At 38.3% G+C, this 26,800-nt stretch overlaps 3 protein-coding genes across 5 annotated transcripts in view; 1 reads left to right on the forward strand and 2 right to left on the reverse strand.

Moving 5' to 3' along the window:
• Positions 1 to 8: 8 nt before the first annotated feature.
• cUnh6orf62 (chromosome Un C6orf62 homolog) lies at positions 9 to 4,776 on the reverse strand. Its single transcript, XM_084130921.1, has 5 exons — positions 3,223 to 4,776; positions 2,965 to 3,141; positions 2,690 to 2,815; positions 2,316 to 2,450; positions 9 to 1,283 (listed from the first exon to the last, which is right to left on the reverse strand). The coding sequence occupies exons 1-5, from the start codon at positions 3,349 to 3,351 to the stop codon at positions 1,158 to 1,160; spliced, it is 693 nt and encodes a 230-aa protein (XP_083987047.1). The 5' UTR covers positions 3,352 to 4,776; the 3' UTR covers positions 9 to 1,157.
• gmnn (geminin DNA replication inhibitor) lies at positions 4,760 to 10,292 on the forward strand. The gene is made up of 7 exons (XM_084130920.1): positions 4,760 to 5,415; positions 6,122 to 6,182; positions 7,165 to 7,266; positions 7,365 to 7,521; positions 9,285 to 9,367; positions 9,599 to 9,709; positions 9,869 to 10,292. The coding sequence occupies exons 2-7, from the start codon at positions 6,129 to 6,131 to the stop codon at positions 10,061 to 10,063; spliced, it is 702 nt and encodes a 233-aa protein (XP_083987046.1). The 5' UTR covers positions 4,760 to 5,415; positions 6,122 to 6,128; the 3' UTR covers positions 10,064 to 10,292.
• Positions 10,293 to 11,510: 1,218 nt separating this feature from the next.
• The window catches only part of ripor2 (RHO family interacting cell polarization regulator 2), a 64,385-nt gene continuing 49,095 nt past the window's right edge, over positions 11,511 to 26,800 (reverse strand). For all 3 annotated transcript variants that reach the window (XM_084130912.1, XM_084130910.1, XM_084130911.1), the window contains exons 7-22: positions 24,902 to 25,051; positions 24,044 to 24,107; positions 23,906 to 23,949; positions 23,402 to 23,527; positions 22,303 to 22,451; positions 21,910 to 22,039; positions 19,527 to 20,159; positions 18,379 to 18,551; positions 18,104 to 18,269; positions 17,813 to 17,945; positions 16,549 to 16,704; positions 16,273 to 16,446; positions 15,930 to 16,132; positions 14,773 to 14,856; positions 14,583 to 14,673; positions 11,511 to 13,585 (exon numbers count right to left, since the gene is read on the reverse strand). In XM_084130912.1, the coding sequence (XP_083987038.1) occupies positions 13,485 to 13,585; positions 14,583 to 14,673; positions 14,773 to 14,856; positions 15,930 to 16,132; positions 16,273 to 16,446; positions 16,549 to 16,704; positions 17,813 to 17,945; positions 18,104 to 18,269; positions 18,379 to 18,551; positions 19,527 to 20,159; positions 21,910 to 22,039; positions 22,303 to 22,451; positions 23,402 to 23,527; positions 23,906 to 23,949; positions 24,044 to 24,107; positions 24,902 to 25,051 (2,577 nt within the window). In that variant the 3' untranslated portion in view covers positions 11,511 to 13,484. The remainder of the gene's footprint in view (positions 13,586 to 14,582; positions 14,674 to 14,772; positions 14,857 to 15,929; positions 16,133 to 16,272; positions 16,447 to 16,548; positions 16,705 to 17,812; positions 17,946 to 18,103; positions 18,270 to 18,378; positions 18,552 to 19,526; positions 20,160 to 21,909; positions 22,040 to 22,302; positions 22,452 to 23,401; positions 23,528 to 23,905; positions 23,950 to 24,043; positions 24,108 to 24,901; positions 25,052 to 26,800) is intronic.

The following is a 26,800-nucleotide window of genomic DNA, read 5'->3' on the forward strand; positions in this document are numbered from 1 at the left end:
GCACTGTGTTAAGATATGTTCGACAGCGTTTATTTCAACAGAATTATTCAAACAATGGGTACATCAAAATAAAGACAAAGACCCACCTTCCCCTTCAATGTGAACATAGAATTTCAAAAGGGAAGAAAAAGTAATGATTTTATGCCATACGAACAGACAAGGATGGCTTACAGATACCAAGTCCCAAGCACTGCAATATTTAATACTCTCAGAACAGGGTGGTCTATAAAAGAAAAACAAATCCGTAATGATCCATTTCACGAAATTTCTCATTAGGTACACAAGCTTGAACATTAGTCTCCCATCACATTCCCACCACCAATGATTACACCTGGTATCAGTAGCTTGTATGTATAATGTGCAGGAATTGCTCAATTGGTGACTATTACCATCCCAAGTAAAGAACAGCTTCAGAATTCCCCCACCTGACAGTTTATGTCAACCATCCAAGAAATACATACACCGCACCTCCGCCCCCATCAGGCACCATTACTCCAGAAATGATAAAAACAAACAAGGTTTGTCATATTATAGGCAAGGAATGACACTCAAATTAAAATGTCCAGCAAAAACTAAGGCAGTAACTGAATGAGAAGCAATGCCTACACCAAATGAGTTAAGTATTGTTCATTTTGTAATAGAAGCCTTTTGAGGAAGACTACCCAGGCTCTTCCGTCCTCTGTCACTGATTGTCATTACTCATGAAATCCCTACTCAATATAACAACCATGTTAACTATCCCTCATGACACAGATGTTAAAGCCAGTCCGACACTAGAAGATCACATGTGAGAGACATCTGTCATTGGTTTCCTTTTTTCTCGCTCTCGTTTATTTTTTGCTTTGTTGCCGTAACATAAAGAGTTCCTTCGGTGACTGGTATTGTTGACGGTGCAGCTCCAAGAGAACCACTCAAAATCAATGTTCATGCAGGTTCAAATAAAAACTGATCAAAGAGAGGGGAGATGGGATGAGCCAAACCAAGATTGGTCAAGGGAGGGATACAAAAAAAAGAAGGAGCTAAATTAATCTCAAGATGAAAATGAGTGGTTAACAAAAAGGAGAGTTCCAAGCACAAGTTCAATTCTATTCAACAGGGATGTGTAGATAAGGACAACTTGCTTCGAGGCCTTGAGGGGCGTCTTCCGTGCGTTTCTCCTAGTCAGGCATGTATGGGCGGAGGTGGTCCTCAATGTCTCCAACCCCCCAACAGGTAAGCTGATCCTGTGGCAGGTAGAGACAGAGGCTGCACAACTTGAAAACTGTAAGCTTGGCTTTTGGAGTCTGTGAAGAAAGAAAAAAAAAGGTTATTAAAAAAATACTGTATTATGCAGTAAATATTAGGGTATAAGAAGATGGGATTCACTAAAATTCTGGCCAATACTGACAAGTCAATCAGTTATTTTTTGGTTATCGGCAATTACGAAAAATTGTTAAAATTAAAAAAGTAGGTTATTAAATATTATACAGTAAACATTAGGCTATTATAATAAGTTGTGTAATTATGAGGAATTCACTGATATTAAAACTCTGACCAACAACGATGACCAAGAAATGACTTTATATTTTTGTCTATAAATAGGGTTGGGAATCGAAAATCGATTCCAATCTGGAATTGGATGCTCAAGGTCAGGAATCGGATACTTGTAATAAAATTAAAACATTTGATTCTGCTTATCGATTCCTTTGAGTGGACTTAGTTTAACCCATTCAAGCGAAAGAAGATCCATGCGTTGTTTTCTGCGCTGCACACGCATCCAGAAAGCTGCCTCTCATACTGAATATTGCACGATAATTAAAGTTCTCATATATATTTTTGCACTCACACGGACAAATATCCTCATAAACATGTTGGTTATGTCTTATGTGAACGTAAACAGTTGACAAAGAAAACGTGTAACATTATATTGGATCCATGCAGCTCAAGCTCTATAATAAAAGTTAATCAAATAACAAAAGACAGAAAATTCACTCGCTGTTCTTGACTGAATAACCCTTTGACTATACAAGTAATACAGATTTTATTTATAAAGTGCACTGTTATTTTACATTTGATTACAGTTTCTGTACCTGAAAATCTTAAAACACTATCAAATCACAACTTTGAAAAATTGTATTTATTTGTGTGATTGCCAATTTGTTTATTTGTTCTTTTTGTGTTTACTTGTCTTTAATAATCTTAATCTTTAAAATCACTACGTGAGCTGAAGGCACAGATAATCTAAATGTAAAAAGAGGAAATTAGCATGTACAACCAAACATATAATAATAATAATACAAAAAAAAGTGTTATACTTAATGTTTTAATGAACCAACCTGTAAGTGCTGTCTGTCCATGAAGAGAAAGACAGACTGATTGGGGTTGTTCATAACCATCCCAGCCTTGTCCTTCCGACCAACAGCATGCAAAAACTGCTTTTCATAGTCTCCGTGATGAAACTCGAACTTGGCCTGCGAATGTTGGAAAGTAAATGTAACTAAATGGAGTCTGATTTACATTTACAGCATTAAACTTGTACATGGATTTTCAATATTTCACCAACAAGACTCAAGGTTTTATGTACCTCTCATGTCCATAGTGCAAATGGCGTAAGTGCTAAAGTTGAATACTTGGTGTCAAGGGTTTGAACAAGCATCTAACCCCAAGTTTGATTAATAAGAAGCAAGAGCCAGGAAAGACAGAGTTATACCTGAACAGGCCTGAATGGTTCATCTTCAGCCCCTTTCCATCTGGAGAACAGGAGACAGACAATCTTCTCAATATCATTGCGGGGCCAAAGGATAAAGTCCATCTCCTGGGTACAACCTATCACATCCTGTACAGATTTAGAAACATCAGTGAGATTGCGAAACAGAAAGCGACCTCGAACGACATGACGCGTGGATTTTTAGACAAGACGGACCATTGCGATCGCAATGCTGCCGACAGCAACAACCTTCAAAAATGTTGCGAGTCAATACTTACTCTACGCATTGACTGGTAACGAGGCGCGTGTAACTGCACCACATCTTTCTGGAGAAGTTCTAAAGAACTCTCTAAGGAGTAGCTTGTTCCCTTCACGCCTTTGAGGATATTCTCCTCATAGTTGTTTGTCATCACAGGTACAACCTCAGCTACTTCGAAGAGTGCAGACTTCTTTTTCTGTAAAGGTGGTAGAAGGGCATATTAGAACAGTCCATTCCCAAATCATTTCTTGGTTTCATACAGAATCAGTCAACGTACCTTTTCCTTAAATACAAAGGCAATGTAGATCTTGAAGTCGAACTGATCGGCCAGAGATTCTCGTTTCTTCCGTAGCTGGGCGCGGAGTCGGTTTCTAGTTTGATTCCGGCGAGAATTTGGGTCTCCCATTGTTACGGACAGTAAGATTTTCCAAACGCAGACTTTTTCGCTTTTTTATTTTCTTGACTGTAGCATATGTGGTTTTCAAACCCTTTTAAAAACTAAAGAAGCTATAACCAAGCACTACCTGCAGTACATACTAATTTGAATTAAATAAAGTTAGTGAAATCAAATCAAGTCATTTTTAATCCGGGTAGTGCACTTGGGCCAAGTAATTTTACACTTGTCTAAGTTTTGATGAGTTACACCATTTTTTAAAACAAACAATCAAGCCAAGGCTACGCGTAAACTAAAAGAAACCACTCATATAACACGACCTGATCAATTAGTAATTTTTTATATATGAGAAACTGTTGTATTACTGAATAAAGGACAGAAAACACATATGCCTGCTACACTGAAAACCCATACCGACAGTTTTGTGTGCGAGTCCGTGTGAGGGGACAGATCCCTGGTTTTAGATAAATAAACCTTGCTTAAAGTTATCTAAAAAGCTGACCAAGAGATTTGACTTTGGAAAGTCTCTTCCAGTATTGACTCTTGCTTGTATCCATGTCTTTGTATAAACGGTCTCATAAAAGCACATCTGAATGACAGGTGAGAAAGACAACCATGGCAGAGAAATGCTGACGCCATGAGATCTTGGCACGGAGTAAGAACACAGAGTTTGCTAGACATCTTGGGGTTTAAGGGCATAAAATGGGCCCACGAGCTCTCCTGCCACGGTTGAGTTTCATTGTGAGGCTTTTATTTTGTGGCTGGCTAGCAAACTAATGCTAGCTAAGCTGAATACACACACGCCACCGACTGATAACCTGGTTGAAGGGAGCTACATTTCTTTTCTAACCAGTATAAGATCTACGAGAGCATTCAAAGCTAGTTATCATCAATAAACCGACTGTTACATTTTGTGTTTGCCTGTTTTTTTTGTTATCGCGATGCTAGCATAGACTGGCTTCGATGAGTGGCTGGCTAACTAGCTAACTATTGTTTCTCTCCATTTTTTATTCTCGAGTTGTCTTTCAAGCCCGTTTTGATCCGAGCAAGTACTGCAAACAATCCTAACACGTATTAATACATCGATCTCAGTACAAAAACCCGCCCCGGATGAATCGATCCTCGGCCGAGGTTTAGCTTGATGGTCTCCGTTTGTTTTCGAGCTTTTTCACAGTCGTCACACACCCGTATATGCCATGTCAAGATAAACTGACAAACCGACCGAAATCCTCCGTTCTCTCAGGTAACAGACGGCGAGATCTGCATCGCGATGGACCCATAATGATGGAAGGAAAGGGTGAAATGTCTTTCGAGCGATTCTTTCGACTGTTTTGGCCCTATGATCTGCGTTTGTCTGGAAAATAACAAGCGGACCTCGCTGAACAAACAACTCAAAATGGCCGATGCGCGTCACGCAGCTGTGCACATGTGACAGAGGAGGAGCGCGCGCTGCTGAGCGCTTCTGTCAGCTGGATTTATGTAGAGAGGAGTGAGACACGTTTTCTTTAAACGTGTCACGACATTGTATTTCAGTTTTTTTTCCGCAAATGTCTCAAATACTCCCATTATTTGTCTGTTACAACTCAGTTTTAACTTACCATTAATAGTGCAAATATTGCTGCTGTTACAAACTACGGTAGTGAAAACAATTGGCAGGGTCGTAACATGGATTTAATGATTAAAATGGTTTTAAAGTGCCAACGTGGAGGATAGATAAGTTAGTTGAATGTAGATACAGACATGAATTTATAAAAAGAAAACTATTTTTTTGTCATTTCGACCATTATTTATTAAAGATTTAACATATACACATAATTTAATTGTGCATAATACTCGTTTCAATTTTGAGAAATGGATAGTAATTATATAATATTCAATTAGTGAACTTAAATATCCCTTGATCACATGGACTGCAAAAAAAAGACGTCTGTTTACCACGTGTCTCTATCCGCGCGAAATTTCGGCGTCACGTGACGGTACAAAGGCAGTACTTAAGCCAGTGGCGCGCTCTTCACACCCAAGCTGTTTTGAAGTCGTGAGTTGTTGTTAGCAGTGCGTGCTTATCGTTCATTTTCCGTGAGTATTCTTCTTTAGTTTGAGTGGTTTATGTTGACCGTTGGTCGTTTAAGTTATTTAAGGCTTTCCATTGATTTTAAGAAATGTCAGTTGTGCGTTTAAATGTTTTATATGTAAGTTACGAGTGTGGCTCGGTTTCATTCAGTTTGTGTGGGCAAAGACTAAGGCCTGTTCCTCTTTTGATGTAGGCTTGTGATTTTTAGATATTCATGATCTTCATCTATATATAACCTGAAGACAATCCAAACGCCATAATGTTACACCAGATTTAACGTTAGGTTTTTAGTGTAATCGAACGCTTGGTTTGGTTATTATCCAAGTTAGTCTTGTCACGTTAACCATTTCACTAGTAATAACGTTAACGTTACTTTAGTCAACAATATAAAATGGTTGACATGAATTTTCAGCTCACTGACATTTTATAAACCACTGCGATGTAACGTACAATAATTCATCTTCAATTTCCTGGTAATCTATACGGTGTAGTCAATTAATGAATTTAAGAGTTGTTGTTGTTTATTATTATTATTATTATTATTATTATTATTATTATTATATTCCTACAATTTATCATGAAGTACACTGCATTTGCTTTATTTAAAAAGAAAAAATTCTTTTACTTTTTAATTATGGGCATGTCAACGACATATCACCATGTTTCTTTTAAGCTGATGAATTTGTCACAGGTTCCTGAACTGTTTTCTAGGTGAAACATGAGCTCCATCAGAAGACCCAAACATGCTGAGAATCCCTCTGAAAACATCAAGGTATCTGAGAACATCTCACTTAAGCTCAGTGAATCTGAATTTAATTCAGTTACTATTCGTTGTAAAATTGGTGCCGGATCACTGATCTGTTAGGTGATCGAGTTAGTTGATGTTTTTTAAAGAATCTAGCAACATCCCCATATGTTGATTAATGGCCCCTAAAGTTGGCATGAAATGGATGTGATAGTATTTTCTTCCCTGTTGTGATGTATATGCCACTACAAAAGGGAGGGGACATTATTTTGATTAAAGACTTTTTAGAGTAATGTGACTGGGTAAATCCTCTATAATAATACTTGAATGTTCCTTAAGAACTGTAGGTTGATTTCATTTTTTTTTTAAAGCTAGTGGATGGTGTTCTTATGTTTGTTATTTAATAATGGTCAGGTCAGTTTTGTAAAAAAGGGAAAGAATGATGTCAACTATTCAACTACTCGATCAAGTTAGGATGAACTGAACTGCGAGAGACCTTGCTCTGTCTCTGACTTAATCATTGTCAGTGTGTTGAGATCCAGTAACTTGTGCATCTGTCTGCCACTGTATTGTATAAGTGAAAACATTAACCAACTCCAAACTTGCAGTTGGTCATAAGGAGACTTCAGTGGTGAGTTCCCACGGTAATTACAGGTTAAAGAATGTTGCAGTTGGATAATAATGCAGGCGGTCCAATAGCTGCCCGTGGGAATTGGAGGTGTTTACGGCATGCAGCTGATGTGTGACCTGCCCCTTTCCCACGCTTGTTAGAACGACCGATACGTGGAGTTGCTCCGATACCTTGCTTGTTGCCGTCTTGAACTGACAGCTTAACAAGTGTAAGAGGAGAATAATGACTGTTGAGGCAGGTGAAATGAGCCTGTTACTGTGTGCATGGATAGAGTTGCTCAGTTTTCCATCTCACCAAAATGAGCCTTTATCCTCAATTCTTTATTACTGATGACACCTGAGGACCCTGAGATTAATTCTTTAACTTTATTCTTTTCAGAAATTCTTTGTAGCGCCAACATCTGGAGTGGGATCAGGAAGGAGGACGCTCCAGGTCCTTCAGCCGTCTGCTGTAAATAAGAACCTTGGTCGTATAATTGAGGTATTTAACAGTTGTTGCCGTTTTGGACTTTGTAAAGTTTGAAGACTTTAGTTGGAGTGAAACGGTGTGACTGTTAAAGCCAATCTCACCCTGTTTAGAATGGCAAATCGGTTCCTAAAAGGAAGATGTGGAGCGCAGAGCAGGTTAAAGGTTCAAAGAGGGTGAAAGCAGAGGTGGCTGTAAAATCCACAAGTCCAGAAAATGAGAACCAACCTGAGGGGGTTACGCAGGAGGCCTATGAGCTCATGATCAAAGGTAAGTTATCACGCATGGTTCAGAGGCGTTGATTGGATTATTTAAATTCTTGCCAAGGTATTCCTGTTAATGCTGCCATGCAGAGACTAATTGCTTGGGTTTGTTAATGCATTCTCTTAACCTAGTTTATTGTTCATTGACTATTAAAGTGGAAATTAAGCGGTTAGTCAAGTTAAAATGAAGTAGAAAAAGCTGTCTCGTTACAGCGCCACCATCTTGCAGTACAACCTTTGACTTCCCTGGGTTTGTTGTCTTGCCTGAGTTAAACTGATACAACTGTAGAGACATAGAAGGGCAGATAGTGAAAGACAGACCATGAAAGATGGAAACTGGAAAGCCAGAAGACTGAAGAGGCCACTATTGCATTGCTTCTGGATGTAACGATGAGTTTTACAGTGTTAAAGCAAAGGACAAAAACCCTTTATTGGTCAACTACTTGGTGACCGCTATTATATAACAAACTATAATGATCTTCATTAATACACAGGTTGTAGTACTGCAAGATGGCAGTGCCCTTGCTACAAAAGCCATAAGACATTCAGCTGTACTTTCAGTAGTGCAAGCCAAAATTCACTGCATTTAGACCTTGAAAGATTAAACTGGTCGTGGCATTTCAATGGTCGTTTCAGTACTCTAAAGCATCATGCATCCAGGAAGACATGGTGCACAAGTTTCCCTTATGTCCAGTGCAGACTGCTTCAAACGGTTGTGACGCGTCAGGACAAATGCAGCCAGCGCAGATATGTTGGATGGGTTATAAGCGAGACCCTCTCGTTCACTCAATCGCTTGCGATGCATAGAAACACTGGCTACGTTTACATGCACAACTGTTTAGTTCGGCCTGAATTCATTTGGATTCATCAATCGGAATGTAGTTTGCATGAACGCTAAACATGTGATCGGGTTGATGTGCGCGTTTGTCATAAGCTTCAAATCGGAATAGTTTGACATGCGCACACTGCACAATTACAGAGTTTCCCTGCTGTTTGCACATACTATTCTCCTACATTGATTCTTTATTATAGTTTTAAACCGCAGACTTAATATTTATCCATTTCTGGTCATAATTTGGAGTAAATGAGCATATTAACCGTTGTGCCGTGCTGCTTATATTTATCACGCTGTAAAAATGCCCCTCCCCATGCTCAAAACCAGTCATCTGTGGATGAGAATCCAAAACAGGGACTGGTGGGACGTTGTTCTGCTCCACTTCACAGACGCTGAGTGAAAGGAGAATTTTAGGATGACTGGACACTCATATGACACCCATTCAACAGCTCATTCTGCGCGTCATATGTCGTTACGCTATTTCAGCGTCATTGCACATGCTCAGTCCTTTCAGTTTCGGTTTTCAATCCTATCAAGTGTTTACATGTTCTCGATCGGATTAGAAAAGGAATAATCCACCCCTTTCAATCCGATCGAAATTTCATTCGGATCGAGCTCAATTGGATCAAGGTGTTTACATGAAGGCTTTTCAGTCCGATTGAGCCACCAATCTGATTACTAACGGATTATTTGGTTGAATGTAAACGTAGCCACTGTTAACGGTAATTGTTAAATGGTGGACCTTTTATTGAAGTCCATACTTTTACCGTACACCAACTTCTAAAATTTCACATTTCTACTACATAAGTGACCAAATTTAAATACACATTCATCTTTCCAGTGGTGAAATATCCCTTTAATAATAAAACGACTTGTAATTTTCTTTTTTCTCGGATGCAGCCATTGTATTGGATGTTTCTCCTCTTTCTCCCCAGAAACTCCTGGGTCCTCCTACTGGAAGGAGGTGGCAGAAGAGAGGCGGAAAGCACTGTTCAGTGTTCTCCAAGAAAATGAAAAGGTGAGTTAATCATTGAAAGGGTGATTTTGCTAATGATTTGCCTTCTTGCTCCATTTCTCTTTATAGGGCTGCTTTAGCGTGACCGTAGGTAGCTGTAATTAGTACATTATCTGGGGGAAGAGTCTTTTAATTAAGACCTATTTGGCCTCCCTGGAAGTTTGTCAAAGTTCCCCCTGGTATGATTACTATTTTATTTAAATGTGATGCCTGTTTATTTTGTTTCAAAACTAGTTGCACAAAGACATTGAAGCCAAAGATGAACAGATTGCTCAACTGAAGAGTGAGAACGATGAGTTACAGGAGCTGGCACAGCATGTACAACACATGGCCGACATGATCGAAGTGAGTGCTCTGTTCTTTATGCCGTTTAATAGTGGTGTCAGCCTTGCCAAGATTTGAATGCAAAGATTTAACTACCATTATGGTGGGACCAAAGAATAAAGTAACCTCAATGTTCAAATAATGCCAGTGTTAACATTTGCTTTTTCACATTTCAATCAGAGATTAACCGGTAAAAGTCCAGACAATCTAGAGGAGCTGCGTGAGATCGCCTTTGAGCCTGAAGATGACGAGGATCAAGAAGAACATGGAGATGAGAGTGATTCTGATGAAAGCCTGAACAGTGTTGAACTAAACGCAGAACAATCACCCCACTGTGTAACGCATAAGGATGACTTCACAAACGAAGAAAGCTGAACTGATGATCTTGAAAATATTGAACTAAAAAGAACTGTGATGGACCAGTTGTTTGGTCTTACGTGAATTTTTCTTTTTGCCTTTTTAGGACAATTTTGCACCTTGTTTTAATACTTTTATCTTTGCTGTAAATTGGCTTATATTTTCAGTACCTGTAGTTCATATTCACTGCCAGTGTACATATGTAAACTTGAATGCATACAGTGGAAATAAACTCCTATTTTGTACATGTGCTTTTCTCCTGATCTCTTCTCTTCCTGGTGTAAGTGCAACCTACAGCTTGTCTGTCTTGAGCAGAGCATCGTTCATCGAGCTCTGCTGGAATCCTAAACCTTGAGGAGCTCCTGAAGGTAGTTTAAGGCCAGCTGTCCCAGTCCAGACTCCATTTTCTCCAGAGAGGTGGTGGTGGGTGATTTAGGATGTTACAACAGAGGATGTTGAGCAGGTAGCAGCTCCAGTGCTGTTGTGGAGAGATTGCTGTCTGGAGAAATAGCTTATTAGTAGGGTGTTGTATAGTCCAAATTCTTGACTTCTGTTTGGTGCCTTTTCAAAGAGGAAAGCTTTCGTACAGCTTTTCCTACTTCAACATTGTGCAATTAGTGTTCAGACATGTTTAGAAGTTCATATGCTTCAGATACTGTCCATTTGTCCTTTAATTTCTACTGCTTGGTAAATTTGCATAACTAAATGCAAATGTGTAACTTTTTGTGCTCTGGTGATTTAATAAAACAGTGCATCAAGATTATAGCCGGAGTTAATACTTTGATACATGGGATACTCCGCAGTTGTCCTGCCAGGTCCCAATACAAGAGAAGACAAACACTGTTTGAAAGCTGAATTCATGATGTATTTGCAAAAGAAAGTTACATTTACACTGTCATTACACAATTGTGTTAGACAAAAACTGCAAAATTCTAATTCCCAGCATGCTTAATATGAGACTGGATCATTCATTGAAATTGTTTTGTTATATGACATGTATTTCTTTATTTTTGTGTGAGTGTACATAGTTGTAGGCCTACTGTATTTTCCAGAGTAAGAAATACTTTTCTGATCGTTTCTTGATCTGTTAATATCAAAAATGCTGATGTTTCCCTTTTTGTTAAAAAAAAAGTTAAACAAAAGTGATTTTGTGAAATATTAAACTACTTTGAGTGTAATTTTCATCATTACTCCAGTCTTCAGTGTCACATGCTAATTTGCTGCTCAAGAAACATTTCTTATAAATGTTAAAAAACAATTGTGCTGCTTCATTTTTGTGGAAACTGATATACATTTTTCCCCAAGATTCTTCAATGAATAGGAAATTCAAAAAATTAAATTTATTCAAAATAGGAATTTATTACAAAGTATTTTCCCTTTTGATCAATTTAATGCTTCCCTCACTGAATCCTTTTTCAAAACCTTTGAAAGATAGTATATGATTTAAAAAAAAAAAGTGTCGTGATAATTATGCAAAAATAAATTTTATTGCCACTTTCAGCAGAGGAAATACAGTAAACTCAAAAAAAAATTTAAACAATGAGGGAACATTAGCATTGTGACATCAAGTGAAAGCCGCTCTCATTCAAACAGTAGCTAAAGCAATTGCAACGGCAAGCTGAGCGCTCAAGCCCTCGACATGTACAGTCACACGCTCACAAAACCATAACAACAGCTTTCCTATCAAGGACACTAATTTAATGAGGTTTGAACAATAAAATGCAGTTCACTGAGCTTCTGTCTGAAATGAATACAAGGCAATAAATTCAACCTTTTCACTTGATCTCTCTGTGCAAAGAAAGAAATTCTCAAGGAGTGATCACCAATGCCCAGGGTCAAATACTGTAACGGTGGTCATTCCTCACAAAGCAACAGGAAAACGTTTCTGTGACTGAATACAGAAAACAGGAAAAAGAATCATTTTTGAATATGTCATAATTCTGATAAATAGAAACCACAAAACAAGCCTTAAATATATTGACTACGGTATCATTATGGCTTTAGGAGTTTGTGCAGTAGATGCCACATAACATGTTTAACATGTTAGCAAACAATCTTCCCGAAACATTTCAGTTGTGCTTCTGAGGCAAATACTTACAGTAACCTTTCCGTACTCAGTACATTCCTCGAAATGTGCTCTCTTGATGGATTTAAGCCCCTGCTTTCATACAATTCTCAATGTCATAGAAAAAAATTGTAAAAATAGGTACGGTGATCTACAAAACTGCGTTTTAATTGTCGCCATAAGCGTAAATTCACATTTGAGAGACCAACATAGGGTGTGTGTTAACGACACAAAGCGAGGCAAGCGTTCGGTTAGCAGAGCGTTTTTTCAGGTCATGTGCACAAATATACTGAAAAGACGTTCAGGAAAGGTTCCCTTCAGCACAAATACTGTAGAACTCAGCAAGTACATTGATAAAAGGTGATACTGCTCAATAAAACATCTTTTTATATGTAAAATGCCAACTATAGATATATATAGTAGCCCCTCAATAATAGCAAATCCTGACTTTACCTAATCATATTGTGAACAGATGTTTAGTACAATATTAATATAATCTGTTTTTCAGTATTTATTTATTTTTTGAGAGGGTCAAAGCAGCATCTTACCATTTATAGTGAAGAAAAATTAAAAAATAAATTAAATGATATTACAGTCACGTGACTCAGTAGTAGAACAGTAACAATAGGCACAGAAGCAAGTTCGGATCACAGAGCAAATAAGCTTCCAGTTTTCATTTATGCACAAACCAGAATTCACAGTAATGCATCACGCTTCTCTGACTGAATAAAAGTGCATTTTCAGATACTCTGATGGGCTCCAAACAGCTCTTGTTGCAAGATCCCATGTACCCAGGTATTAGTACCATGTTAATGCAATTGTCCACTACAGGCTCCGTCGTCCATAGAAATATTCACTCCTGACCAGTGAAGGCAAGCGAGCGATCTGTAAATCAGCAGACCATCGTCCACGCCGTTTTTTTTAGTAGTTCATTTGTCCGGCTGGGTTGGAACAACACCTAAAATCCCTCCTTTCCCAGCGGTTATAGTAAGTTCACTTGTGCATTACTCGAGCAGTTAAAACGGTCCCTTGTAATCCCTGAAACGGAACGGCACGTACAGAGATATAAATCCCAAGACAAAATTAAAATTAAATTTGCTGTGCTATTTACACGACCTCTGACAGTACAACTGCAAATAACTAACTGCCAATAATAAATACTCTTATTGTTCAATCAGCAACAACGACTCATGACCACTGCGACACGAGTAGTATAAATGAAAACATCCTGTAGAAAAGGAGAGCTCGTGATGAAGGCCTCAAGATATGGGCCTGCATCGAAGGCAAAACCTCACTGTTCTACTTGTGAGCAGGTCGTGTGTATTTCCCGCCAGGTGTGTGCAGGGGTCACGAGGATGATAAGTAGATTTTTTTCTAAAATGAAGTGGTAACCGCATTACCACGGCGAGTTCCCAGCCGCACAATCTCCCTCGGTACCGTGTCCAACTGCTCGTATGCCAGACGCCCATCTTCACCTGAGAACAGAAACACACACAAACAAGCTCTGTAAGACGCAGGAAGGCTGGAGTTGAGACAATGTATGTGCAACAGAGTATCTGCAGAGTTTTTAAAATGAAGTTTAAGACTTATTAGACCTGCCATAGAGAACAAACCCATAATCTCAAAATAAATCACGTATCTCAGATTATATTAGTTTAATTAAACAGGTTTGAAGAGATGTCGCTGAAAGAGTGAGGGGAAGTTATTTTGATTAAAGATTGAGGGCACAGGAATTTAAAAAAAATGATATATATTATATATGCACTGATAAATCATTTATAATAAATATTGCAATATTCCATAAAAAAAAAAGAATTGTCAATTTTGATTTCAGTGACTTAAATACTGCTTATATCAGCAAAACAGGGGAACTGCAACTTGAAAATACTTAAAACGTGTTTTATTCAATATATACCCATGTATTGAAATTGGTTATGTATCAATACTAAATATAGATACGAATTAGAGGTCAACTGATATTGGAGTTTTCTGATACAATAATAATGCGTTTAAACTAAAGAAAGGCAATTAACAGATTATTGTGCCGATACTAGCATAATCTATATGCTGAACTTACTCTTTTCCTCCCTTTTAATCATAAAGCAAGTCATAAATACACAGAGATATTTATTTTGAAATGTATTTGATTTCTGATTAAAGCTGCGGTCGCACTAGACCTTTGAGTCTATTTTTCTACGGACAAATTTTTTGATTTTGAAGGTGCAGTGCTCGTATTTATTAAGTTTATGGATCCACAGGGACTCTGGTGCTAGCATATTCCCAAAAGATTGATCGTTCAGTATTTATTTTCTGAGAAAACAGACCAAAAATACACATATAAACATTTGTGTCTAATAAAAAGCAGTCTAGAATGGGTCAGACACTCGTTTGCAGAAAGAGCGAAAACAAGAAGTATCACTGAATTGACTAATTGTGCAGCCGGTGTGTCATGTGTATGACTGGATGTTTTACCAAAAGTGAGGAGTGTTTCTATGGCAATCTGGTGGAGCTCTTCATCCGCTGAGTCACACAGTAACACCACGGCGTCAATGCTCTCCACAGCCTGAAAATAACCCCAGACACACAGAGAGGCTTGAAGTAGCCAATCACTGACATGATTTGAGCTTCAGTTTGAAGGGACGTGTGATTCAGTGAAACTGACCTGCAGGCAGCTCAGAGCGGCACATGCTGCTCTTGGTGTGTGTAAGCCAACTTCTGATAAGGCTTGTGTGTAACAATCAACAGCCTGTTGAAGAAAAACACACATAGACCAGATGAACTACTCGATCTCCTCCTCGTGTCCTCAAACAGCTGTACATTCATTTTGTGCTGCATGCTGCTGAAGCACCATGATTACTCAAATTTGCACATTTAATTTGTTAATATTTTAATTTTGTATATTTTAATTTCTTCATTTATATTATTATTAAATTTTTATTTCTATGATTTTATTTTATTTCTGTAAATGTGTTTCTGTCATAGTTTATTACACATATAGGACATTTTTATTCACATCTTGGTATTTCTATCCAGCATTTTTATGCAACTTTTCCAAATTTGCTTTGAAATACACTACTGTTTAAAAGTTAGATTTTGAAGAAATTAACACTTTTATTTAGCTAGGACACATTAAATCAAATGTGACAGTAGAGGCATCTATAATGCTAGATTTCTATTTCAGAATAAATGTTGTTCTTTCCATTTATCAAAGACTCCTGAAACAAAATGTATCACAGTTTCCACAAACATATTAAGCAGCACAACTGTTTTCAACATTGATAATAATAATAAGTATTTCTTGAGCAGCAAATCAGCATATTAGAATGATTTCTTAAAGGAACACTCCACCGTTTTTTGTCACTTTTACTCATGACATGCTAGCTGGCAACAAAGGATTCCATTCATTATGCTAAGCTAAGCTAGCGGTGGCGCTTCCAAACTAAAACAATGCATGCACTGAGACAAAAATGCGTTTGCCCACCTATCTAAATGTAGGAAAGACGGTGAATAAGCCCTATTTCAAAAAACGGTGGAGTGTTCCTTTAAGGATCACTGAAGACTAGAGTAATGATGCTATCATCACAGGAATAGATTACATTTTAAAATATATAAACAGTTATTTTAAGTTGTAATAATACTTCACAATATTACTGTTATTACTGTATTTTTGATCATATAAATGCAGCCTTGCTGAGCATAAGAAACTTTTTCCAAAGCGTTTTAAAAAAAATCTTACTGTCCCTAAACTTTCGAATGTTAGATTATGTCGATATAAACCTGGCTATAGACTAAAATCATGTAATGAGGTAAACGACTGACCTTTGACCTGAAGGGCTTGTGTTGGGCAGCAGAGGAGAGGAAGGCAGTAGCGGCCTTCATCACGTCAGGGTCATCAGAGGTCAGCAGCCCAGCCACGGCCCACAGGGTTTGAGACCGGGGCTGGAGACACGTGACCGACACTTCCTGTAGTTCCTTCAGAGAACGTTCTGTGTCCCCACAGCTCAGGGCTTCTTCAAGCATGACTGGTTTGGACACAAAAGAGAAAGATTACACTATGCTAATAATCTATTAAAGCTATTCAACGAATTATTATTATTATTATTATTATTATTATTATTATTATTATTATTATTATTATTATTATTCAAGAAAAACATCTTACCTTCTTTGGCTAAATCCAGCAGGTGTCGCTCCATGTCCGTGACATCGTGTTCAACAGAGTAGCGGTGGAACTGAAACACGGTGAGGACATCCTGTGCCATAGAGGACGGCGACGGACATGAGGAAGAGGCCAGCTCGCTCCTGTCCACCATTTCATTCACCACCATCCTGATCACTGGACACACATGCGAACACAGGCAGATGAACGCTGATGTTACATTCATAATAATTCAGCAGATTGCCGATGTCTCCTTCTGCAGAGTGTTATTGTCACTACCTGAGTCAGGAGAGTGAGGCAGAATCTGTTGCAGTGGCAAGGCAAAGCTGAGATGCATGTGCTTTAACACTTGGTCCAGTGTAGTGTGGAACAGACCACCACTGCAGTCGGACCACAGAGACATCAGCGCCGGCCGCTCCACCAGCTCAGGCAGCACTGGAGACCAAACAAAGAGAGGGGAGGTTGAATTGAAAAAACTGTTCAGAAATAATTCTTAGGTGCCATGACATTTTGAATTATTTTGTATTATACACACACACACACACACACACACACACACACACACACACACACACATTTCTGTCCGGTAACTTTTTATTTACTTTCTAAAGCCATTACTAAGTGCTATAATAATGTATATGATGCTATTTGTAGTTATGCTTCTGTAAGAGCAACAATATTTAACTCAAACAGCCCAAACTCTTTAAAAGTCAAGCTTTGAAGTAAATATACTCATATTAAAAATAAAAGTTCCATTGACGCCATATAACAACCTTTCAGTGAACAGTTCTTAAAAGAACCACTTTTTTTCTAAATGTGAAGAACATTTTCTTCAGAGAAGAGATGTCATTGCAAGATGGAGGGGGAAGTTATTTTTGATTAAAGATTAAGATTAAAGAGGACAGACTACTTAAAAAAAAAAAAAAAAAAAAAAAAATCTATATTTATAATAAATACTGCAATGTCCCATAAAAAATAAGAATGGTTCATTTTGATTTTATGGTGACTTAAAGGGAAAGTTCACCCAAAAATGAAAATTCTGTCATAATTTACTCACCCTCATGTTGTTCCAAACCTGTATGAATTTCTTTCTTCTGCTGAACACAAAAATATATATTTTGAAGAATGTCAGTAACCAAACAGCTGATGGTCCCCACTGACTCCCATTCTTTTCATACTATGGAAGTCAATGGGGTCCATCGACTGTCTGGTTACCAACATTCTCTAAAATATCTTCTTTTGTGTTCAACAGAAGAAAGAAATTCATAAAAGTTTGGAACAAAATGAGGGTGAGTAAATTATGACAGAATTTTCATTTTTGGATGAGCTATCACATTAATAATCTAACCTTTTTCCACTGTAAAGAAACGTTTTTGCAAAGGAAAGATGCTAGGAATGTTAAAGGTTCTTCATGGATCCATCAATGTCATTAAAGCACCTTTATTTTTAGTGATAAGTAAAAATGGGCAATGCTGTTGAAACAACATCAAAATTCTCCCACAAGGAACATGAAAACAAAAAAAAACATCTAAGATATATTCACCATCCGACACTGAAGTGCAGCTGCCCGGTCTGTCAAAGTTTTTCTCACTGAGCTCCTCCAACAGGAGAGTTTCAGTTGCTAGTTTGTGCAGGTATGTCTTGTGCTGCGACTGCCTTCCTCCTGAGGTCAACAACTACATCCCATACATAAAGAAACAGCATTTTATATCAACAAAACACCTTGATATGCTTCAATCTGTGGTGTATGTGTGCAGTTGAGACAAAGGAAATATCATTATTGTATGGAGTCTGAGAAGAAGGAAAAGTTGTAAAGGTGGAAACATAGAATCACCTGAATTAGATGATTACAATATTGTAGATGAACAACGATGGCAACGTCTAGGTTCTCGTTTCCCGTGGTGAGAGGCAACGGGCTGCCGGCCACACTGTTCCCTACACCAGTGTCCTCTGTGAGGGCTTCACTCAGGTGTCCTCTTGCTTCTGGATGTTGGACCGACCTGTCAGATGTGCAAGACATACTGTGACCACAAGGCGGCGCTGCATAATCACAACTACTGAAGTTCCTGAGAGAAACCAGGTCACCAAATGGTGTGATGTCCAACTCACCCGATTCGCTCTGACTCCATGTCAATAAAAACGGAGCGTGAGAGGGTGCCCGCGTCATCTCCTGTGTCATCGTCATCGAAGTCAGAGGTGTTAAGAAAGTCGAAGCTTTCCAGAGCGCTCTCCACAGTCAAACTGAGGCTTGATGAGCGGCTCCTATGGGCAGGAACACGGCACTGAGGAGAGACAACAACACCCTTCACTGACTGTTCATTCAGAATTTAACTGAAAGCTTTCCCTTGTGTCCATTTTGAGTTTTTCTGAACCATTGTATGCTTTAACATCAGTGCAGATATCGCTGGTGTTTATTCCTGCAAAATCTGATACTTTTTTTTAATCAAGATTATATTACATGGATCAAAAATGACATTAAAGACATTGTAATGTTCAAGGATAAACAATATAATGTTCAAGGATAAACAATATAATATCTTTGTTCTTGCTCCTTTCCTCTATTTTTACATTTAGATTATCTTTGCCATCATCTAACACTCACTTAAAGTTCATCTTTAAAAACACCAATAGTTGAATAACACTGTTAAATGTAATATTTAGCAAATCATACTGAAAATTGTTTTCTTTCTTTATTTTTAGTCTTTTTTTATATTTTAAATATAAAATTAGCAATTTAATAATAATATAATATAATTAGCAACTTATCAATATAGGCCAGGTTTTTAATATAGGTGGATCCCTATTAATATTAAGCTACCATGTATATTTCATATAAATACTGTGTACATCAAAATATGCAATGGCAGCTTTTTATTAAGCAAACTATATATATTCGGTTGTTTTTACTTTAGATGTATACTTAAAAAAACATTTTTTTTTAAAGAAAGAAAAAAATGTGTCATCTACCACAGTTCACTTCCAGATGAACCATGAACCATCAGTACAATCTGACAATCTGATGACAATCTCAATAACTGAGTTGTAAATGGGGCATCTTTTGCCCCCTTATCTTAAATTTCGGTGGCATTCTTGCTCTAAGCCTCTGTTAATTCCCGACCCCATTTCAAACCAACTGTGTTTCCTGAGTTCAGATGGCTTTCTTGCTAAGAAAACGCATCAAACTTCACGATCAATCAAACTTGAGTCTGCACCAAAACATCTAAAGTTTGAAGACCACAAACAGAGAACTCATTCACCTTGAGCAGGTCTTCAAGTCTCATGACCTCCTGCTCCAAGTCCTGCAGCTCCCCGCAGCGCTGGCCTAAGCTCTCCAGCAGCAGGAGCAGAGACTGAATGGCCTCCTCCAGGCTGCTCTCCAGGAAAGTAATGCTGCCCTCTCCAGCCCAGCTCAGAGCGCCGGTCTCTGGAAGCATGTCAGAAGAGGTGAGTCTCCTCACCAGCTGCCTGGTCAGACTGCCTTCCTCCCCGTCCAGCTCCACTGGCTTCAGCTCCAGGGCTTCATCAGGCATGTTGGGCTCCAGGAACATCACATCATCCGGTCCCACTGCGGACAGCTGGCTCTCGGAGCACAACGAGAGGGCAGCGGAGCCTGTGCCGGGCCCCTGGCCCTCAACCTGGTCCCACTCCAGGTCTGGATCGCTGGTGCTGACACTGCCGCAGTCTTCCTCAACGCACTCCTCCTCAACTGGCCTGTCCTCAGGGACGGGAGCCGGTTGAGAGGTAGGGTCCGTCTCAGGGGGCGTGACGGTGATCTCGGGGTTTGACTGGATGGGGGCGGGGCTTGACACGTCAGAGAAGGTGAAGGACAGACGCTTGCATTCGGCCACACCGCATCCTCCGTTTTCAAAGACGTCATCTGGTAAAGTGGACTGTGCGATTGAAAGATAAAGAAAATATGGTAAGTATGGCTTGCTTATGCCATTTAGTCTTGTCAGTACTATTATTTATGTTGCTTTAGTGATCTAAAGATGCAAACAATAATTCAAGTCCAAAAGTTCCAACACACTAAGGAGCAGTAAAAGAAATAAAAACCTCTATGAAATGGTTTAACACAGGAATTCCCAAATGTTTTTGTAGGTTGAACAAAAGCAAATTGTCTTTCAAATTGCGATAACCTGTGTTTAAAAATGTACTAGGATAATATTTTGTGCATTGTGATTTGTGGCTTAAACATATACATTTACATGTCAGTAAAATTAACTATTCTAGTTTAAGTGGGTGATTTTTGGTCCGATTTTATTTTAATTGAACAAACAATTTCTAAATGACCTGGGGATAATATTTGTGAATATCTTAAGTCCATCTTCCTGGAAGTGAAAGGTTTAAAATATGAATGTGTCTGCTAAATGTTTGTTTTGTGAACTGTGCATACAATAGGCCTCAAAGCTAACAGACATGAACTAAAAGCCACAGTTTTGTTTTCATGGGGTCTTTGAACAGTAATACTAGTCTAAAAAAGTGTATATGTGAATGTGAGTGTGAAGAAACCTGTGTATGAGAAATGTGACAAATGTTAAAGCAGAAAATGCAAGCAAAGAAAAGTGACACACAGACTTCACTCAGAACGGCAGGGCACACAGTGACCTGACTCACGTAAACTTCCAGACTGGACCTTGAGCGAGGTCTCAGTGCGGCCAGATCGCCAAAAGAGCGACTGCGTCTGAGTTTCTCTAAGAGCGTCTCTCTGAGCGTGTGCAAGAACGAAAGACGCTGACCCTCCCACCGTCGGGGCTGCCACTTCTTTGCCATCGAGAAACATGCACACAGACACACACACAACAGCCACGATGCACACGATGCCACAGGGAGGATACAATTCATTACACAACAGCAGACTACACAAGAACATTCACACACACAAGCTGCAAGTGCTGTCATATTTAATAATACACACAAAATAATAATACACTGAACTCACAACAGCTAGTAGCGTTAATATTTAGGTTAGTACTGAGGTGTTAAGGTGAGAAAGGTGAAAGTGTGATCTTACATTCACTGTTTTCAAAATCTCAATATCCTGTATAATATGTACACCCTTGTGAAAAAGAAGTGCACTTAATTGTATTGAATGTGCAATTTTACTTTTTCAGTAAAAACAGCTCAAACATGCATTTATATCTGGGAATAGGCTTAAGCCTTGTCTGTGAAACCGAGGGTTTATGTACTAAATTGCAAGTTAATTATTGCATGTGTAATAAAGTAATATATTTAAATACATGACATACAAGTTTAAATAGAAATTACATTATAGTATATTTTAGTTTACCACAAATGTTTGTCAGTACTTTTACAGTACACTTTAACTGCATTTCCAAGACAATAGAAGTAATTATGAAATTACATATAAAGATGTACTTGAGTCCTACTTAAGTGGGTCAAAAAAAAGTTCAGCTAAATGCATTGAATATAAATTTAAACTATAATACATTTTTATTTACTTATAACATGCAATTAAGTGTAAAAACATGCACATTCATTTCACACCTAAATATATTCTTTTAAAGTAGTTTATTTCCATAAGTACTCTTTTTTTTAAAGTATGCTTAAGTGTACTTGTTTTTCACAGTGATAGAAGCAGACTTAAAACAGAATTGAGAAGAGTTTCCGAAGTGCACTCACAAAGAAAGACGTGTCCTGGAAAGTGGGCGTCTCGGGTGTGCCTTGGCTGTACACTGAAACTCGTCTTTGAAGGGCGGTGGCTTTACTCACGTTTCCTGAGGACAGGGTCAGATCCTCCACGTCAAACGGACTGCAAAAACAAGGCAGATATATGTTCATGTACAACAATCTGATATCATACAAAAGTAATAAAAGAAAGGAAACACTAAAATGAAAGAAACTTGGGGGAAAACTTATGACTTATAAGCCCCATTAAAGGTTAGACGGAAATCATTATGGCACTTCCATGACTGTCCTGAAGAGGGCAGTGTACATAAACACTTTCATCTACTGAGGCTAAATCGACTAAAACACCACACTTCTTATCTTTTTTTATTAGATAACGTCACTTACAACCAGGCAACCTCCAGGTTAAGTTTAATGGTTCCCAGGTCGTTGACATCTACAGCTACCACCTGAGGCATAGCGGTGAACAGGTCCTTGGTTTCACAGATCACGCTACCCACTAATATGTGAGTGGCCAACCCCTTTAACTCCGTCACCTAGCAGAAAAAAAGGTCATGCGTTGAGAAATTTCAGTTCAGCAATGTTTAATTCACAGCTTTCTTCATAGGAATACATTTTGTTGCAATCAAGGATGTAACCAAATACTCAAGACTGAGAGGATGGCATGTACATTTTAGGACTTACAAATATTGAGGGGAAGTGTTCTCTTGAATGTCTATGGTGGTTACAGCCCAGTTTGTCAATAGCCCCTTTCACACATATAGTCTTTACTATAGAATAAGATTTACTGGTAAATAAATCACCATTAAGAGATCATGTGTGAACAGGACCTTTTCAAAAATATCAGTAAATCATTTCTGGCAATTTACCAGTATGAGAAGTTGAAACATTACTGGTATTATGCTGTGTGAGCCAAGAATGAAGACTATTACCTGGTCGAGATCCAAACACACTGACATAAGAATCAAAGTTCTTATGGACATGACACAATTACTCCTCGCTGTTGACTAAGCTCTGCTGCTTTTATTTCGTTTTTTTAAGTACCGGTAAACATGTGATAGATGGAAATCTTTGTACGTAGTGCCATGTCTCGTAGCTTTTTCAGCGTGTTGCGCTCGAGACCCAGTTTTCTCTGCAAAATGCGTACTGTGTGATCATCCCCTTACACCTGTCACTCAGAAGTCAAAAAATGCGGTCAAATTGAACAGATGAAACTAAAGAGCTGCTCCTCATGCAGGCGAATGAAGACAACAGCGCGGCGTTTAAAGATTGTTTCCGATGACTGACATCACAGAATTTACCGGTATTTTGGTGCTAATGTGTGAATGGTCTCTTAATGGTAAAAGCCAGAATGGCATTGCTTGTGAGAACAGCATATTTGTGTATTTACCGGTAAAGCCATTCCGGTAATTTACTTGGGATTACTGCGTGAAAGGGGAAATTGTCAAAATGAGTCGTTACTCTTTCACGGAAGACTGCAGCCCACCTTGATGTTGATGAGGTCTGTAATGAGGGGCATGAAGATCATCTCCTCTCCATCCCAACTCTGCTTGGAGTTTGTTTCGATCTTCCCCTTCAGTTTCCACCGCTGTCGGCCGTATCTCATGAAAATCTGCCAGGAATAGAAAGAGAGAGGCAACAAGAAAGAGAAAAATTTAAAATGGCAAAAGTAGGGAAAAGCTATCAACACAAGTTCACTTAATCGTTAATAGAGCAATAAAGCAAAGGGAGTTTTCAGTATTTAGTTATATACAGCCTTAAAAAATATTTTATTGGGTTTGGTGGGGATCAGAAGAGAAAACGTTGCTAGGAGAGCTGTGATTACGAATGAACTGGATGTACTTGGCAGAACAGCAGGCAATTAATATAAGAGTTAAGTAATTTGATAGAAGACAGATGCATCTGGCTTTATTACAGAAAAACGGCATGAAACTTAGTATGTTCTGAAAGAATTTCGTGTTTTGTTTTTAGTTTTTTTCAAGCAACTTACCTCATACTGATCGCCCGGACAAAGCCTGGCAAAACCAGCCAATCCTGAGACAGGAGGCAAAGGAGTTGAAAAGTTTGTTATTGAAATCCAACAAAAACATTACAGATTTTCCTTTTTTTTTGTGCAGAAGTCCTGTACCTTTCATTTTGATATGAAACTCCCCCAATAAGTTCTCCAGCTCGCCCTCAAAAGTGCACATGTTCTGAAAAGAAGGGAACACATAATAATACAAATTGCAGCTGAATTGAGAAATTTTATTAGCCATAAATATTTCTTACTTGTACTATTCTTACTAAAAAGTAATCTGCATTATTGTTATTAAATAAATAAAAAGAGTGTATATTATATATTTATTACTTTTAGTGCTAAATTGTGCTAAAATTACATTGCTAAAAAGTGACTAGTTAATCACACATTTGTCTAATTAATCATGATTAATTGCACCTAACATTAAAATTTGTAAATTTGTTCTCCAAATTAATGTAGAAAGGCGGTTTATTTTAAATTTAAGTTTAATGGTATCTTTTTAAGTACTATGAATGAAGGACAGTCTCATAGATAACAATACTGCTACTGATGTCTCTATTAAATCTTTTTTTTTCTTTTTTCTGAAAGTCTGTCTGAAAGGTAGTGTCTATAATTAGTATTCCCTTTAAAGCACCGCCACTACATATACACATCTCATATATACTCAGACAAATAATTTTTGACTGTTGCATCATGACATTTTTCGATACAAGTTTTGCTTTTCTAAGAAGCTGTCAAAAATAGTTAAACTTCTAAAAGTGAAAACCTCGAGACCTGTTTGTCTTATGAAAATGTCCTCTCAGAGACAAATATGATTGAGATCAGATAAACCAAAAACCAATTATATGGGCCAATTAGTCGACTGGTCATTCAAACAACCCTCAGACTAGTTAATTTAAAATATATACTGTACGAAAATGCTAAAAATGGCCAAATAGTTAGAGAAACAAGCAAACATTTATAATGTACCTCTGTATATTCTTTGTATCTGCGGTTGACCTCCGCCAGGCTCTCACGTGTGCCTTTAGTTGAGGGTGAAGCAGTGAAGGCCTGTTTCATCTTACTGGCGCCATCACGCAACCTTCTCTGAATGCAAAAGCCCTCGTACAGCTCATCGATCTGTAAAAACACACCAACACCATTAGAGCACAGAATTATATTACACAAAAGCAGACTGCACACACTCGCGCATTGGCAACCCTCACTAAGGATAGCGTAAACACTAGCTTTGATGTCTAAATCGCTAGCATACATCATTACAGAACCCCGGGGAGAGCATTCAGCATAGAAACGTGGCTATTACAATCTACTGTAACGTTCTGTTAGCACAATGGAGCGGCGTACTGTACGGAGCGATGAAAAATGAATTTGGGCACTTCAAAAGCAAACACAAAATGATGCGGCTCAGCGGCCCTCGGGACAATGGTAATGCCATACTTCTGTGACAGACGAGCAGCTCGGAGCCACGGCCTTTATCATGGAAATGCACATTTAGCACATTCACAACTCAGTGAACACTGGCCGGCTCAAATTAGCTATGCTAATCCTAAAAACGCTGAAGAGCGAGTGATTGAGGGGGATGGAGAGAGAGCGAGAGGGGCAAATAAGAGCGAGGAGATGGACCGCAAGTGACAGAAACTAGTGAGCCGGAAGGGGCAGCAGGAACAGGGAATGATGCGGGAGTAGGCAGGAAGAGGGATGGACACTTCACTTCACTTCAATATCTTTACAGTCACTTGATACATTTAATATATCCTTGTGGAATGAAAGTATTCATTTTACACACATATACATACACACACACATATACACATATATATATGTATATATGTGTATACTGCCCCCAAGGGTAGTGACTAAAGTAAAGTCAATTGTACTTTTTTGATGGCAGCTTGCCGCTTATAGAAATATTATTGTGAGTTCATAAAGTGCAGGGAAACTTGTTTTATTATTTAATTATTGCTTAATTGCATTGAATTCCAGTACATTTTGATGCAGTTTCAGTAAATATTGAATACAGAATGTGTTTCTGTGGTAATGAGAAGAGAACATTCATTACCACACTCGCTTCACACACTATATATAAACATACACACAATATCTGTTGCTGGGTTGCAGCATTCTTCACTGACTGAAAAACTGGCATACAAAAAAACTACAACAAACAATGTAATGTGCTATCCAATTCGCTAATCAGTTTCAATTAAAAACAGGAGTCATTGGTCTGAATCATGGACTGAACCATTCTGACTCACTGAATCGGCTCGGAGTCGTCGCTCGCTCACTAAAAGACACATTTTGATTGATGTCTGATTAAAACACAAGCAGAGAACAGTTACTGTGTTACTAAGAACAAGGTTTAAAATATGTACTTTGTAAGGTTAGTGAAACTTAAATTAGTTTATAATAAGTAAAGTGAGCAGTGTAGCAGCATAGTGTTTCAGAGCACTGTTATATTTTTATCAAAAACAATTATATGTTGGAAAAAATAGAATTGGTTAAGTTTAGCAAGATGTTGGGACCGGTTTCTGTGCCCCCCCACTGCGAAAACCCTACTGAGCTCCGCTCTGTGAGGAAATCTGTATGAAGATTCCATCCATAACGTACAGATTATCCTCTTATAGGAAAAAACAAAACATGTCAAGACACTAAATCAAAAGGAAATATTCAAACACATGCAGGGAAGGGACATGAAATATTGATGCAGGGCTTTTTGATGTCTCTCATTAGGATGAGAGGGTGAGAAACGGGACAATCTAACCCAATTTGTGTATGCGGATGGGGTATATTAACGGTGTATGATGGATGTGTATGTGTATGGTATGATGTGTGGGGGTTGTTCATGATAAACGACATACATTAGACAAA

Source organism: Abramis brama, assembly GCF_963993115.1.
Source record: "Abramis brama genome assembly, chromosome: 12".
NCBI classification, from domain to species: domain Eukaryota; kingdom Metazoa; phylum Chordata; class Actinopteri; order Cypriniformes; family Leuciscidae; genus Abramis; species Abramis brama.